We start from the raw sequence: 16265 nt of genomic DNA on the forward strand, positions 1-16265 counted from the left end.
TTGATGATGGCGTCTTTGCGTGGGACGGTTTTGGGAAGGGGAGTTAACACGATCTCCTAAAAGGACGAAAACGGTTAATACGATCTAAAACGCCATCGATGCTGAAAGAGTCACCGGTTCTGCTTCCCTTCGAAATTGTACTCTTCGCGAAGTAATGACTCGAACGCGGCTTCTTTCGAGCGATCTATATCGAATGCGTTGTTGATCTCAAAGTTTTGGTTTTAAAACACACATCTCTATACTTATTCAACAGCGGTTTTTCTAACGAAAGCTCGACTACGATGTTGAATTTCATCTCATCCTAGCGATCAATTGCTTCTGTCAGCAAAGAACCTATTTCCTCCTTCATCGATTGTAGAAGCGGCCAGATGTCTTTGTTCGCTTCGTTATCGTCTTGAAGTAGTACGAGGTCAGTTGAACGCCTTTTCGATCGGCGCGAACCGTGCGATTTGATCGATCGCGACGGTCTCATACTCTTGTAGTGGTTTTCCTCTTTCATACTTAAAAAAATTCAGATGAACACTCGTGTGATGAAATCCAAATCACGAATGATAAAATGGATCAAAGTTGGTTGCAAAGCACTAGGACTGACCGTTTTCGAGATATCTGGGATATTATCCGAAAATTCGGATTCGCTGGAACACTTTCGATTGTCGGAGAGTGTACGGTATCTGATGCAAGCAGAAGTTTGCCTTCAAACTACTAACACATATCCCGTTTGAATCGGACGAATGGTTGCAAATATATTATAAGAGTACCTCACTGCACTCCCTTCCAAAAACAGCACCCTCAGGAACAGCCTGATGTTACCAGTTGATGGTGTAAGGAGATCAGATGGAGGTCGAACATATTTTAAAAGCGCTGGGACCAACCATTTTCGAGATATTGCAGTGTTTGAAAAAATTAATAGATTGAACTTCCGGTGGACGGACCTTACGAGGCAGGCGCTTCCTCATGGAAGATCAAGGTCGTCCTCGAGATACGTCTATATTTTATTTACGCACGCATACACTAATTAATATATATTTATTCTATTTAATGATTTTTTCCACTACTTGTACATATCAACCTTTGCTTAGGCGTCGCACTACTCCCAATAGTCGCCGAGATATAGGTTAGGTTAGTTTCAAAAGCCGCGTGGTCACGACTGGATGGATGGACGTTGGTCTAGACTCGTACGGGATCACCTTTGCTGGTTGGATGACCTTGAAGTTGTCCTTGAAAGATCATATTACTCTTTGGCGCCATTTATTTTCAATGGGAATGTTTTGAGTGCTTCATACTTAAACATTTTGTAGAATAATTTGCCAGATCTTCTGGCAGTTACGACCACACTTAAACGCGACTTCATTAAACAAGTGGTTTGGAAGTGGCGGACCTATCAACTGACCTCCAAGATTGCCACACTTAACATCTCTGTATTACTCCCTGTGGGGGGCCACTTGAAACCATTAGTATACGAAGAAAAAATTAATACAAGAAAAGTGAAGTGTTATAAACATTGTTATTAGAATTCTCAGTGTTATAAAGCGAATACAGGACAATCCTGTTGAAATACGAAAAGTCACCAAAAACATTGTTCATCCGGCAGAGTCCATTGTGGCGGAAGTTTTCAGCAGTTTATTTAATTGTTTGTAAACTGATTTTATTGTTTTTGTTTGTATTTGTTATTTTTCTAAAATATTTAATTATTTTATTTTTAAACATAGATTTGCCTCATTTAATATCTATCTGAAATCTGCTACATTTTGGAATTTTTTTACATTTTTCGGGAAACGATCTGTATAACAGATGGTTATCGCATACCGGTTTAAAGTAAACATTTACGTTGCAAAAATTATTCAGCGCACAACTTCGTTATTATATTACACGGATTTTGCACATAATTTTTATTGATTAAATAAATATGAATCACATTTGTTTATATTTAGTTTATAATTTTTTCTGATAAAATTTGTTTATTAATTTGCAAACGTGTTGTACACAGCTGTATTTATCTATTGAATATATTTAATACGTACAAAGAATAAATATACTGATAGAGAGAATGACGGAGTTAATGATTCAGGAAGTCGTTATCTTTCAATTAATCTTTGTTTGTGCATGAGTACTTGAATATATTTGTTAATGAAAAAAAAAAATCGACTTTCTTAACAACTGCACAATCAATGTGTAAAAAATGCCAAGATTACTTTTTTAAATAGTGAACTGAATTTGTGTTATGTGTAAATACTATTCACCTTATATCTTTTACGATCAATTTGAAGCTTGATAAATCGCTTTATAATAACGGTAATAATCAAAATCAAAGGTGTCTATTTCATTTAATATTCCAAATTCAGTTTCCTGTTAACCTATGCAATTCTATTTCATTATTGAATTTTGTTTAAAAAATAATCTTTTCTTATTGCCTTCTCGAATTTTGGTTTTTTGAAATTTCGATCTTTTTTTAAATCGTCAATTTTTTCAAGAAATAACTTAACAAAAAAAAAAAAATATTGTTTTGATGTGGATAAAATGATTGTAAATAAAATATAACTGATTATCTAGTGGAATGGTAGCATCTCAGCCTTTTATCTGGGAAAACTCTGAGTTAGGTATGTCGTCTTTTTATATGGTATAAAATTTCCATTCCATACACCCACGCACAAGTTTAGAGGTGAAATAATTGTGTAAAAAAATTCCTCAATTTCTTAATAAAAAATGAAAGTGCTACTGCTATGAGAGTCATAAAAGAAGTTTTAAGAATGGAGGTACTCCTAAATGCGTTAACCATGAAGAGTGATATTGCTAAGAAGGGTAGAAAATAAATCAATAGTGAAGACTGGCATACTCGTTCATTTTTACATAAACTTACAGGAAACTACAGGGGGGGTAGTTTTTAGAGAGAAGATGGGTGTTTTTTTGCAGATATTTTCTGAAACAATGGTTTTAAAAAATAAATAGAATTGTTTAGATTTAAATCTTATACAATTTTCTTTAATTTTATTTACATTTGTTAACTGTTAAAATACAACAATTGAGATACAAAGTTTTTAAATAATCTTTTAGATACTCTGAAAAATATAAAATTAACTTGTTTTTGGTGTTTTATCTGAAAGCTAAATCTCCTATGTAAAACTTGTTAATAAAATGGAAAATTGTATAGAATACCGGTGCTACCAGTAATTTCCTTCAAATCGGTGGCCTTTTTGAATGAATTTCTTTATTCATCATTAATTATGGGCTACTGCATTATTTAAACTTAAAAATCACGGAAAATTTACTTACTGACTGCTACATGGCGACTTCCGGTGCCCTCATTTCATCGAGTATTTTCCGTAACAAGTTCTCATCTACAATGTGAATTCGGTGAGGTAGGTTTCTACGTGGTGCCTAGCAATTCCCTTGTGCTTTTAATTTTGTAATTTTAGCGACTCTCCCCACCCCAAAAGTGTTTAACAGTTTGAATGTGAGAGTACCGCTTTTACGATCGACGAAATGGTACCCATGATTCACATAATTAATGACAGAACTCTTCTATTTTCAGTGCATCGGTTTGGTACGCACGCCATGAATCCGAAGACAATATGCTCTCATCATTAACGTTGTCTTTGATAGCATTCAGAAGAGTTTGAATCTATTTTTCAGCATATTTCACAACGAACCAGTTGCCGTTTTCACGGCAAATGCCGCCGAAAACTGATTGTTGTGTATAGACGCGACCGGCGTATAATATTTGCGCCTCGAGAATAGCGTCTCATCGTTTTCAATGATCATTTTATCATAATTTTATATTACTTAGCTGTTCAATATAGTCGAAGTACGTTTCTCTAATGAAATTCCAGTCGATTGCTCTATAACCAGATTCACGGTGATACCAAACAACACTGATTACTCGAGCGCCCAACTATAAAATAGAAACGTATGAAGGTTACCAAGTTGAGGTCGAATTTGTCAGCCACGCATATGGACTTTGGACCTGGAAGTACGTTTGTTACAACGCCATAAACACGGTCATTTTATTAAAGACGCATAGCGTGCCCGTAGCGATATGTCTCGGTCCCCCGGTAAATGCCACGCAGTCGCAGGAACTCAATGGCATCGCTTTCATTAGTCGGAAAATTCCAAATATTTATGTTAAACGTTGGTAGCGAAATTAAATTACTTTTACAATAAACGCAAAGAAAACTCTAGGTAACCGGTTGCAATACTTTAGTTAGATACATGTACAAGACTACACTTCATTTACATTCATACATATCATCCTCATTCATCCTCTGAAGAATTATCTAAACGGTAATTACCGGAGGCTAAACAGGAAAAAGAAAGAAAAGTTAGATACAGGGTTGAATTTACATCATTGTGACAGGATTCTTACTCTTTATCTTATACTTTTAGCTCGAAACATTTAATCTTTAAATAACATTCCTGTATTGTTAAAAAGAATTAATCAGTGGCGACAGTAAATACTAGAGATGGAGTACCGTAAAATGGATTCTGGGTAGCTGTTTAATTTAGCTTTATTTTTCCCATCTTCAATAGTGTACAAATAAAAACCTCAAATAAATTCGATCTTCAAAAAAGAATTTAAATTTTAAATAACTGGTGTACATATGAACCCCAGCAAAAAAAAATGTAGTGTACGTAATTTTTTTTGTTAATTCATCAAATAAGCGTGAAGCTTGTGTGTAGGAATATTCAGTGGAAATTTTTTAGCATATGAAATTTGTCTTGCCTGATCAGGATTCAAACCTGAGATATTACAGATGAAAGTCTGAAATACTACCATTCCAGTAGTTCTTCATAAGAAAATAAACGCATATTTATATATTAATAAATTATATTTTTATTACATAAGACATTTTTCATGAAAAACTTGGATTTAAAATTGTTCAATAATTATTATTTTTAAATAAATGAAATAGTAAAATTACTATAGTCTTTTGGTGTGTGTATGTGTGTGTGCGCGCGTGTATCCACTTTTTAGATATAATTTTTTGATTGTCATTTGATTCTTTCTTTATCGTACAGTAATGGAATTAGAACTAAATTAAAAGTAACTTAATATGCAAACACCTTATTATAGAAATCTTTACATTGTAGACTTGGTGGCTCTAAAGGGAATTGTGAAACAGCATAAAATTAGATTTTTAAACAAAAGATATTCTTAATGCTGTATGAATGAAATAAAAAACATTTATTCGCTTTAAAAAGGTATCTTAACTATTTCTTTTATCCTACTTATTGTGGATTGATTAATTCTTGAAAGAGTGTGTTAAAATTAATAATATCTGTATCAGTTTTCATTGTTCCATAACTATTTTGTTATTTGTTGCCTATTTTTCCTGGATTATAAAAATATTCCTTGCCAAAGCTGGTGATGAACATACAATAATAACTTTCACAAGAAAATGACAGACAGCACCAGTACCTTGTCTTCAGAAAGCAATATACAGAAGTTCCAAATCTAATTTAACATAATGTGGTTTGTACAGTATTTTCTCTGTTCACATAGTTATTTTAAACCAATTTTTTAGGGGTACTATTTTGTTCTCATATAATTGGTTAATTTGAGTTGATTATGTCATTCATTTTTTTTTCTTCATTCAGCTTGTCAAAACTAACATACCAGGTTTTCATTATTTTAAAAATAACTAACATAAATAGCTAGTAATTAGAAAATTGCTGTTAAATGAAAAACTGTTTGTTCAAAAATGCACTAATTTAATCAGTACTTACTTTACTTTATTTTAAGTGGTGTTCCTACAGATTACTTCCCATACTTTTCTGTCTATCCTGTTACCTCCACCATTCCTCTCTCTTCTATCGTCCTCTATACCTTTTCTCACTACATCATTAATTTAAGCTAATTACATCTTTAATTTTATTAGTACAATGAGTAAAGTTAAGTTTCCAGGCATATTAGTTAACAGAACATATTTTTACAATTTTTTCCGGGTTTGAGCCTTCAGATAATTTGTGAATCAGTTCCAACATATTTTGTAATAAGTGAGTAAAAAAGATTATTAAATATTGTTTGAAAAAGTTTTTCAGTATAATTTTGTTTTAAAAATATTCTGCTCTGGCAGAGTGGTAGTTTTTCATTTGAAAGGTTCTGAGCTTGAATCCTGGTTAGATAAGGTATTTTTCACATGTTACAAATTTCATGTCATACTCCCATCCACAAGCCTAAGGGCTTCTGTATTGTAAAAAAATAAGTGGTAAATAAGAAAAATCACTTTTCTTTAAGTCCTAAAATTATTTTTATTGTATTTATAATAATTAACCCATATTTGCCAGTAGCTTATTGAATCAAATTATTTAAAAATTTGTGTACTTTTTTGGGTGTAGCAACTTTTTTGAAAACTTTCTATGATTGCATTATTAAAAATAAATAAAGCAGAAAGAAAACTTTATACTTGAAGGAATCTAATTTTCTTTAAAAATTAAAAAAGTTTTCTTTAAAAATTGTTACAGATTTCCATCTTTTATCAAAACTTTCGTTAAAATATTTAAATAAATATTTTATTCTGGTTGATACAGAATAATATATGAGATAAATCATATCAGGAGTGGCTGCTAGATGTGCTGTTCTATCTAAAAAACAGAATTATCTGACCTAATATCTTCTTGGATAGATCAAATGAAACTGTTAAAATCTTGGTCACAGCAAGATCACACAATACAAAATTATTTATTTAATATTCAAACAATAACAGGTTTATGCTCAATTTTAATCAATAGTAGATAAATTTTGTGATCTAGTGACTGGGATTCAAACCAGAATCTTTCGAATGAAAAACAAAAAAAGTTGTGATTCCACCAACCTCTGTGGCAGAGGCGGTAGCTGTATAATTTTTTAAATTATAAACATTTAAAAATCCAAATCTATAATTAAAAATAATAAATACATGAAAAAGATACTGAAAATAAATAAATAACAATTTAAAAGGTGTTAATGAAAATTATTTGAGCACATATTATTTGTAAAAGTGCACATTAAAAAAGATGCAGAGTAGCATTTAAAAACTTATTTACAATAATATTGTTTCTGTAAAAGAAAATCTTTTATTTTAATCAAGTACCTTGTAAGATCTCTCAAGTGGTTTGTTAATTTATTAAAAAGATTCTTTTTTTGTGTGGTTGGATAGAGAAGGGTGTTTTTCTTATTAAATGTTTTTAGCATATAATCGCTTTTGTAAATGTAATTGTGTGGATTGGCTTGAAAGTTTTATTTTATATGTATCTACCATCACATTTATAGATGACAAACAATGATCCAGTTGTTCATCTTGTTTCTTGAAAACGTTTTCATTTTTTTTTTTTATGAGCCCCATAAGATATTGTATTTCAGATTGAAATATAATCTGAAATTTCTTTCAATTTACTTATGTATTTTACTTATATTTCAGATAAACTTAATGGTTTATTAAGATGCTTTAAAGCAAACAATATAGTCATATATCTATTTTTTAATAATATTCCATTTAAAAAGTATGATATTGTTGTTAAAGTACTTACCAAGTATAGTTAATATTGGATATAAAGAAATTTATGAATGAACTGGTAATGTTATAGCTATGTTATCACAGAGGCAAATAAACTCTTTTAAAAAAACTGTTTTTCTTAAATTTCTTTGTTTTTCAAGTTACCAGTAATAAATCATTGAAGTGTAGTGGGAAGGAAGAGAATAAACATTATAAGTCAATGTCATTAATTGTATGTTACAGGGTGGTTGTCATTTTATTTTTAATGTTAGCCAACACTTGTAAACAAGTCAGTATTAAAGCCTTTTACAAATATTTGAATTTTGATTACTGTGTACTTGTTTTCCTCTTTCTCTCATTATATATATTAATATATGTACGTATTTTTTAGCTAACACTTCTCCCCCAATTCTTTGCTGTTATGTTCTAATTTTATTCACAGTTTATAATGACTGTAATTTGTCATTAGATTTCTGCATGTGTGCTTGTGTGTATGTATTGATGTAGACAGTTTTATTTAGTAAACATGTTTATTATTTTTGCCTTTTTTTAGGAAATACTTTGCTATATAAAATTAATGATTATTTTATCATGATATTTGAAGATTAATGATGTTGCATTAGTATGATAAACGATAATACAAAGTTTATTGCGTGTTATAAAAATTGCTGTTTATAATATTTATTGTTATTATAGAATTATATTTTCCTGCTGACTAGAAACAGTGTGTGTGTAATGTATTGTTTTCCGATGGAATAACTAGATTAATTTGTTTCTTTACCCACTATTTGTTTCAGTCTTTCTTATTATTGTGTTGCAAATAAAGTGCCTGAATTACTAGTTAAGGATTTTTTCTCTGAGAGTAATGATGTTCATTACACAGCCAGTACTTGCAGTGAGGCTAGCTATTACCAGCATTATTTATAGGTTTTGTATAATGGTGTGTAACAGTGTATTCATATTGGAAGAAGACTGGACAAACCACCAAGTTCAGTTTTTAGTTACAAAATTTGATATAATACGCTTATTCTTCTTAAAATCTTTCTGTCAAAAATAATGTTTTTGTCTTATATTAGCTTGCTTAACGTTTAGTTATGCCAGCTAACAGACGTACTATAATCTACTTTCTTCCTTTCTTTTTTTTAATTGTGTGAGTTTCCAGTGTTTATTGAATTCTAGTTGTGTTTACTGTCTACTTATAGATATGACTAATAATATTCCAGTAAAAAAAATAATGTGTATAAGATAAATAGATACAGAATATAATTTTTTGTTTGTTTTTATTTTTGCACAGGAGGATTATGACAATTAAAATTAAAATTTAACCTTATGAAAATTGTTTCAGATTTTGTATTAATTTTTTTATTTCATTTAAATATTTTTGTAAAGCAATTCATGAGCAAATAAATGACAAAAAAATTTAAGAAGAGGTCAGAGAAGGCTATTGAAAATTGTATTTTTTTTTGCAGTTTACTTTGTTTTTAAAAATATCTGGAACTATATTAAAACTATTAGAAGTAAAATTGGTGTTGTACTACTGTTGTTTTGATTAGCAGAAAATTAACTGATACAAATGTAGAGTGGATTACAAATGGATTTATTCATATCAATTGTTACTAATACCAAGAGAGTATGAAGAGACAACTATTACGAAAACTGTGTACACAAAAGTTTAATTTTATGCTTAGTTTACAGTAATTATTAATTTTACAAATAATAATTTTATATTAATTGCAAGGCCGAACAGTTTCATAATATTGAAATAACATAAAATGAAACAGTTTCATAATACAAACAAATCCAGACCTCTTCAACACGTGTTATTATTTAATATGGTTTCAAAAGTTATGATATGTACAATAATGATTTGAATATCACAATAATTCAATTTGCATTTATTTAGAGAAAGCTTTGAAATCTTAAGCGAGAAGTGATTCTGGAGTCATTGAATTTTTTGTGTCTATGGTTCCAGAAATAAAGAAATCTATGATTTTTAATCATAGAGTTTAAACTTTTGTTGATAATGTGGTTGAAGGAAACTTAAGGTACCTTATTGGAATATGTTGCTCTACAGTTTTCAAATATATAAAAATTGATAACTAGACAATAGATGTTTAACACGTTGAGGGGGAAAGTTTCGAATACCACAATTTTTTAAAATTAAAATGGGCTGTAGAGATTAAGGGACAAAAAAAGATTATGGAACTCTAAGGTTTATAATGTTTAAGGCAAGAAAATATATAGTTTTTAGTTTTTTCTTGACCTTGAAAGTAGAACATACTTTAAAAACAATGGCAAATGGTCTTAAAAATAATTAAAAACTATTTTGTTTGCTTGATTTCAAAAATAAAAAAAGTTGGTTTGTATATGAGAATCTTTAGATTTTTGTTAATATATTGGGACCAAGGAGTTTAGGTGCCTAGTGGAAAGAGGAATTTACTAAATAATACTAGTAAATTTTTTTACTGCTCCTAAAGCATGCCTTAATCCTTGAGCTACCTAGTCCTCCATAAATTAATATAAATTGCTATATTAGTGGATTGTTCAGTCTCTGTAAGGTGTTTGAATTTGGGCTCATGCACCTTGAAGAACAACATGTCAAACTTGTTACTTACAAATAGCTTTTTTTTACTTATTCCTGTAATAGGTATAGAACATTGAAACCACCAGATTGGTCTATTGGTAAACTCATCATCGCAAGTCAGCAGATTTCAAATTCAAGAGCTGTAAGGTTCAAATCGTGGTAAAGGCAGTTACTTTTACATGAATTTGCATACTAGATTGTGGATACCGGTGTTCTTTGGTGATTGGGTTTCAATTAATCACATGTGTCAGGAATGGTTGACCTGATACTGTACAAAACTACACTTCATTTACATTCAGACATATCGTCCTCATTCATCCTCTGTGTAATACCTTATGGTGGTTTTGGAGGCTAAACAAAAAAAAGAGGTACAGAACATTGAAAAACAATAGTTCAGAAGTTGCAATTTTTAATTTATGTTTATTGAAACAGGTTGATTGATAATTGAAGCAACACTTAAGTTTTTGCTGCTCCCTGAAAGCAGGATCCATAATAAAAGGAACAATTTTATTACCATATTATATGTACTGACTTGTATTTGGGTCAAGTGGTTTGCTTTGTGTGAATATTTCAAAATCATTTAAGGTTTATTTATAAGTCTACTGATGTTGGATTATATTGTTTCTTGATCGCTTTCTTGTATAAAATTGAAGTATATCTTGATTCTACAATTCTTTTTTCTACTGATTCTACAACTTCCCCCACAATTACCTACTACTGTAACATTGTTCTGGGTTCTAATCTATTTCATTTAAGTAGAATATCAGCCGATGAATTATTTCCAAAAGACTTAAGCCTACTGAAGTAATTTCTGTTATTACATACAAATAATGATAATTTTTCATTTGAGAGAGCTTTGGTTTGAGATATATTCAATATATTTGCTTGGATTTTCCTATCATTTGTGAGCTCTAAGTCATAGTGCTCTCTACATTTAACAACTGTTTTAAATCTACTAGAACCAGCTTGCCATTATCATGATACAGGCTTTTCTTATATTATACTGAATTTTCATTTCTTAAATGTACGACAGTCAGTTATGATTTTAGTACAATTTTCTAGTTTATTCATTTTTTCCCAGTTTCTAATTACAATAAAATCCATAAAGTTATCCATAGTCTTTCGCCATTAATTGTGAAGTAATAGGTCTGTGTAATAGTTATGCAATTAGCTTACTGACAGCTTTTGAATGTTGTTAATTTTTATGAAAAGGATGTCTTTTGAAAATTTACAAGGATTGCTTTTGAATAGATCGAAGGAAAACAAGTGAAACATATTTGATTAGAGGCACTAAGAGCCCATGTTATCTTAGATCACTTGCTTCTATGTATATCAATCGTTCTCAAAATAGGTGATAATGCCCGCTTGTGGGTGCTGGAGGTCTTCAGGGTGGTTGGTAGAAGGCCCACAGAAAATTGGGGATGTTCAGGCAGTCTAGGAAGGTGATGAGTGATTAAAAGAAAGGCAAAAATGATGTTTTCCTGATATTTCAAACTAAAATTTAATACCTACTACAGTAGTACAAAAAAATTAAAGGAACACCTATATTTTATGATAAAATATGATTGTATTCAAACTACTTTAACTTTGCAACCAAGTGGTGTAGAGAGATGAATAAAAAAAAAGAGAGCTGAATACTTACTTTTTTTGACAGTATACTTCAAATTCAAAAAACATCAAATTAAAAATAAATAAAATCAGTGAGAAGAAAAGTTTTAAAAATTTGAAAGTTTTTCTTTGTGTTTGGTAGAGTGCATAGGGAAAACAAAATTTTTTCGGTAAACTGCATTAAAATCATTTAAAAGCTTAAGACTTTAGCTTTAATTTATTTTTTTATGTCTCTCTATGATGCCATTGTAATTTTTTTGAAAGCACTTCCAAATATTATTAAATATGAATTTTAATTGCTCCCATTTCAAATGTAAGCTTCAACTCAGAAATAAGATATGCCATATTTAAAAACAGTAATTGCCATTGCTGTTTTTAAGAGCGCATGTTCAAAACAGCAATTGCAATTATTGTTTTTAACAGATGGTAAGTTTAAAAATTTTGGGGGCGCTAGAAAATGTTTGATTTTCAATTTGGGCGGTGGGTGAAAAAGTTTGAGAATCAATGATGTATATGTATATATTCAAAGCAGTGTTGATGCCATACATCTTTTTCCATTCCAACATGACATTTGTCACATTTTTACTATTTTAAGTCAAATTTTTTTGTCATTGCTTTTCAACATGCAATAATTTTGGCTTCCTAGATGACCTCTTTCAAGATAGCCTTAAGAGGTCATCTTGGATGCAGAATACAGATTATATTTAATTTTAGAAACTTAAGTTAAGAGTAAGGGCTTTCTACTCTGTGGAGAAAATTTAGGAAAAAATTATTTATAAAGAAGTGATCCCTAACAAAAAAAAATAAATTTAAAAGAGAGTTGTTTAAAAATATTGAAAAAATAAAGTATAACTTTTATGAAAGTAATGATAAAAATTGCTTCTCATTTTAGGTGCAGAATATAATGTAGGTACCAAAGTTACTTTACTTTTTTAAGCTACTTTAAGTGATGAAGAAAAATAAAATATTTTTTTTATAATAAAAATTAAGAGTTAGCAAAAAAACAGATGATATATTTTTTGGAGATGGAATAATTTTAAGAAAATCTTTTCTAAAAATGTTCATATATAGGTTAAGCTTAACATATTTGTTTAAATAAAGTTTTCTCTAAATAATACACTTCCTTCAGTAGAGGCCAGAATAAGAAAAAAAATTCAAAAGTATGTTTCTGCATTTTAAGTCTGGTGTCTATAATTTAAAAAATTGTAGATATTTGTAAATAGCTCTATGTATTAAGTATAAACTTCCAAAAAATTTTTAATAAATATTTAAACTGAAGAAAAATAGATCAAAAGAACAAAAAACATGTTTTTAATTTTAAGAAGTGGGACTGATTTTTTGAATTTGCTTTAATAAAGTTTTCTTTATAATGCTTCTGATTAAGCACTTGGTTATTTTTCTACAGCATTGATCAGAAAGGGATATGCCAAAATTTGGAAGACTATATACAGTTTGAAGTGAAGAGAATATCTGAGTGAGAGAGTGTTGAGGAGAACCCAGAAACATCAACTCAAACATGTTTTCTTCAGTTAAACATTACTCGGTAATCATTGCAGTGAATACTAGTAAAGGACTTAAGACTGTTCCCATACATAATTTAGCAAGAATTGAAGCTGAGAGATTTTGAACAACACCTAAATTTTGTTGTGCAGTTTCAAAATTTAGCATGAGAGAATAAAAACTTCATACTAAATTTGATGGGTGATTAAGCTCACTTTCATCTGATTCGCTTTGTTAGTAAACAAAATTTTAAAGTACAAGGATTCTGCAAATTGAAGATTTATTCACCAGAGGGAATTATATTCATTTAAATGCAGTCTGTTGCGGTATTAACATCCCAAAGGATTATTGGGCCATATCTTTCTGAAGATGTTGACAGGAATGCTGTAACTGTAACTGCTGAGTGATACTGACGTGCGATTAAATATTTTCTGGGACCTGTTGTTGCTGACAATCAAGTGATGTGGTTCCAATAACTTTAATTATATCCATATGTTTATCGGTTATATCTTATGTAATTATGGTCTAAGCCTTGATGTCTTTTATGGTAAACTTCTTTTTATCAATTTCATTCCTGGAATATCACTGAAATACCCTTTTTACATTGCTTTCTCCTTAATATTGATACAATTATTTATTTTAAATTATTGAATTTACTCTGTCAAATATAATCCCAGTTATTACCCTATTGGTCATTTTTATAAATCTTATTTTAAGAAACAACAGTATATTTTATAGGGCCTAAACTGTATGACATCATTGAGTTATATGTAGACCCTTGGAAGGAGAAAAATTTGAATACTGTTAATTTTGGCAGTTAGATGAACTCTCTCTTGACATGTTAACATTTTTTTTTTAAATTAGAATGTATTTTGTAAAACAGCAAAATATCTCACTTTTTCTTAATTTCATTGGTAGTCAAGTAGTCTATACTTGGTGCAAAGGGATAAAAATTCTTTGCCATTAACTTTTTTTTTTGGGTGAGTCCCATAAGAAGATTATATTTTAATCATGTATTAAGCCATATTAATGGTATATTAAAAGCGTACGTGTATTGGTGAAATAGAAGAAATTCACATAAAATTTTATTATAGGTTATTCCGTTTATTTTTAAACAGTCAGTGTTGCCAACAGTTATTTTTTGAAACATATACAGTATTAAATGACAAAAGTTATTAGTTTTATTTAACTGTTTTCAGTAACCTTAGGTAATCGGGGTGTGTCAGCCTACGTGGCGGTAGTGGTAACGTCTCGGCCTTTCATCCGGAGGTCCCAAGTTCGGTCAGGGGTGGCTTTTTCATATGTTACAAAATTGTCATTTGGTGGCTCCGGAGGCTAAAAAAATCTCTATTCAGAACATAATAAACGATGGGACCTTAGCAATCTTTTAAAGATTTTATGTTAATTAATACGACTTATTTTTTTAATTAATTCATTTATTATTTGCTACAATATTTAAAATATTTCTGTTTCGTAAAAATTTTACTTAGTGATTTTATTTTCATGTAGTTTATTCGGAATAGTGTATTTTGGCTACGTAATCATAGATTTTAGTAGTACCTATGGTTTACGATTTATTTTGACCATTTTTTTGCCACATAGCGGGCTGTATCAAATGTTAAACGACAGTAGGATTTTGTTGTTGTAGTTAGAAGTTATTCGTAGTCCAAAAAATGGCGTACGTTTGTTGTATATTAACTTTATTTCACTCTTTAGTATATAAAATTAAATTAATGTCTTCAAAATAACATAACCGAACTACACAGCTGTTGTAAATCAGGTTATAAAGTGTCTTGTTTGTATAATTTTAAGGAAATATTATTTATTAATTTGTCATGTAAGTTAATTAGTTACGAATGTAAGTTATCGAATTCCATAAATTTATTTCTTTTTGTTATATATTTTAAAAGATTTGATTAAAAAACCACATCGATGTTGAATTGAAAATGTACTTATTTTGTGTTTCTTTATTTTATTTCATCGTTTTATATGTGCACCAACAAATTGGTTGTTACGTTTGAAGATCAATAATATTCGGTTCATTTCCTGTAATTTGCGTTGTGTTATATTGTTACCGATAACAAATTTTTTTCACTTAAATTTTGCGTAGGAGGCTATGGCCTTTATATTGTTTATAAATTTTGCAAGCCCGTACTACTATTACATCAATATTGTACTACCAGGGAATTTTTATTTTTCAGAAATTAAAAAAAATAACTAACTGCATTGCTTTTTTTGTGTAATTTTATTGTTTCTGTGTAGTTTAGAAAAACTATGCTAGTGCATTTTAAGGGTAGTCCTATATACAGGATTACTTATTGTAGATATATTACCTACAGACACATATTGACTCCTTTTATTTCACTATTTTTTGTATAGAGATTCATTTGGATTTATGTTGTAAACATAAATTTATTGCTAAAATGCTCTTGAAAAGTTTTTATTTACGCTACTTTTGATTCATTTAGAATTTATATTGATGTTTATTCACGTTAATAGCTTACATTCTTAAAATTTTAATAAATCCCATGTTTTATTAAATGAAGGGCCAGGAGGACAAGGGTGCCAAAAACCACTATTTGAGAAAATCAAGTTTAAAAGCTTAATGGAAAAAATTAGCTCCAGCTAAAAACAGGAAAAAAACAGTGAAAATGGTATAATGTTTACATGCAAAGGTTTTTAAAATTAATTATAGGTCTGAGTTTGGATGTAACTCATATTTATTTTATTAACCATTTTGTAATAAGACGTTACATTTGTACTTCTTGTCCTGCAAGTGAAAAAAGGAACTGTAATAAAGTCAATGGGTTATAAGTAAAATAAATAATTATATTTTTACTATAAACAAGCAGATAAAATTAGAACTTAGATAAAAGACTGGCCTCTTACTTTGCTGTGATTTAGTCAGAGTCTGTCATTAAATAGTCCACTTCAGGCTCTTGCGCCACTTTTGTTGAAACATCAGTCTCAGTAGTCTTCTGCTGTTCAGCTCTTTGCGAGATTTATCATCCAATTTGTACTACTATTTACATTATTATCCACAGAAAGTGATTTTTAAAGTTGTAATGTGTGGGGGTTATAAGTGGCAAAAGGCTTATGAGATC

At 29.8% G+C, this 16265-nt stretch overlaps 1 protein-coding gene across 2 annotated transcripts in view; it reads left to right on the forward strand.

The window, feature by feature from the left end:
• Positions 1-16265, forward strand: part of LOC142333211 (uncharacterized) — a 54889-nt gene that overhangs the window by 27630 nt on the left and 10994 nt on the right. Inside the window, exon 1 of one of the 2 annotated variants that reach the window (XM_075380188.1) lies at positions 14767-14998. The exons of the other annotated variant lie outside the window; for it this stretch is intronic. Within the exon in view, the coding sequence (XP_075236303.1) occupies positions 14997-14998 (2 nt within the window). The 5' untranslated portion in view covers positions 14767-14996. Of the gene's footprint in view, positions 1-14766; positions 14999-16265 lie in introns of those variants that run through there. 2 annotated transcript variants of the gene reach the window in all.

The sequence above is a fragment of the Lycorma delicatula genome, chromosome 12, assembly GCF_047948215.1.
Source record: "Lycorma delicatula isolate Av1 chromosome 12, ASM4794821v1, whole genome shotgun sequence".
Taxonomy (NCBI): domain Eukaryota; kingdom Metazoa; phylum Arthropoda; class Insecta; order Hemiptera; family Fulgoridae; genus Lycorma; species Lycorma delicatula.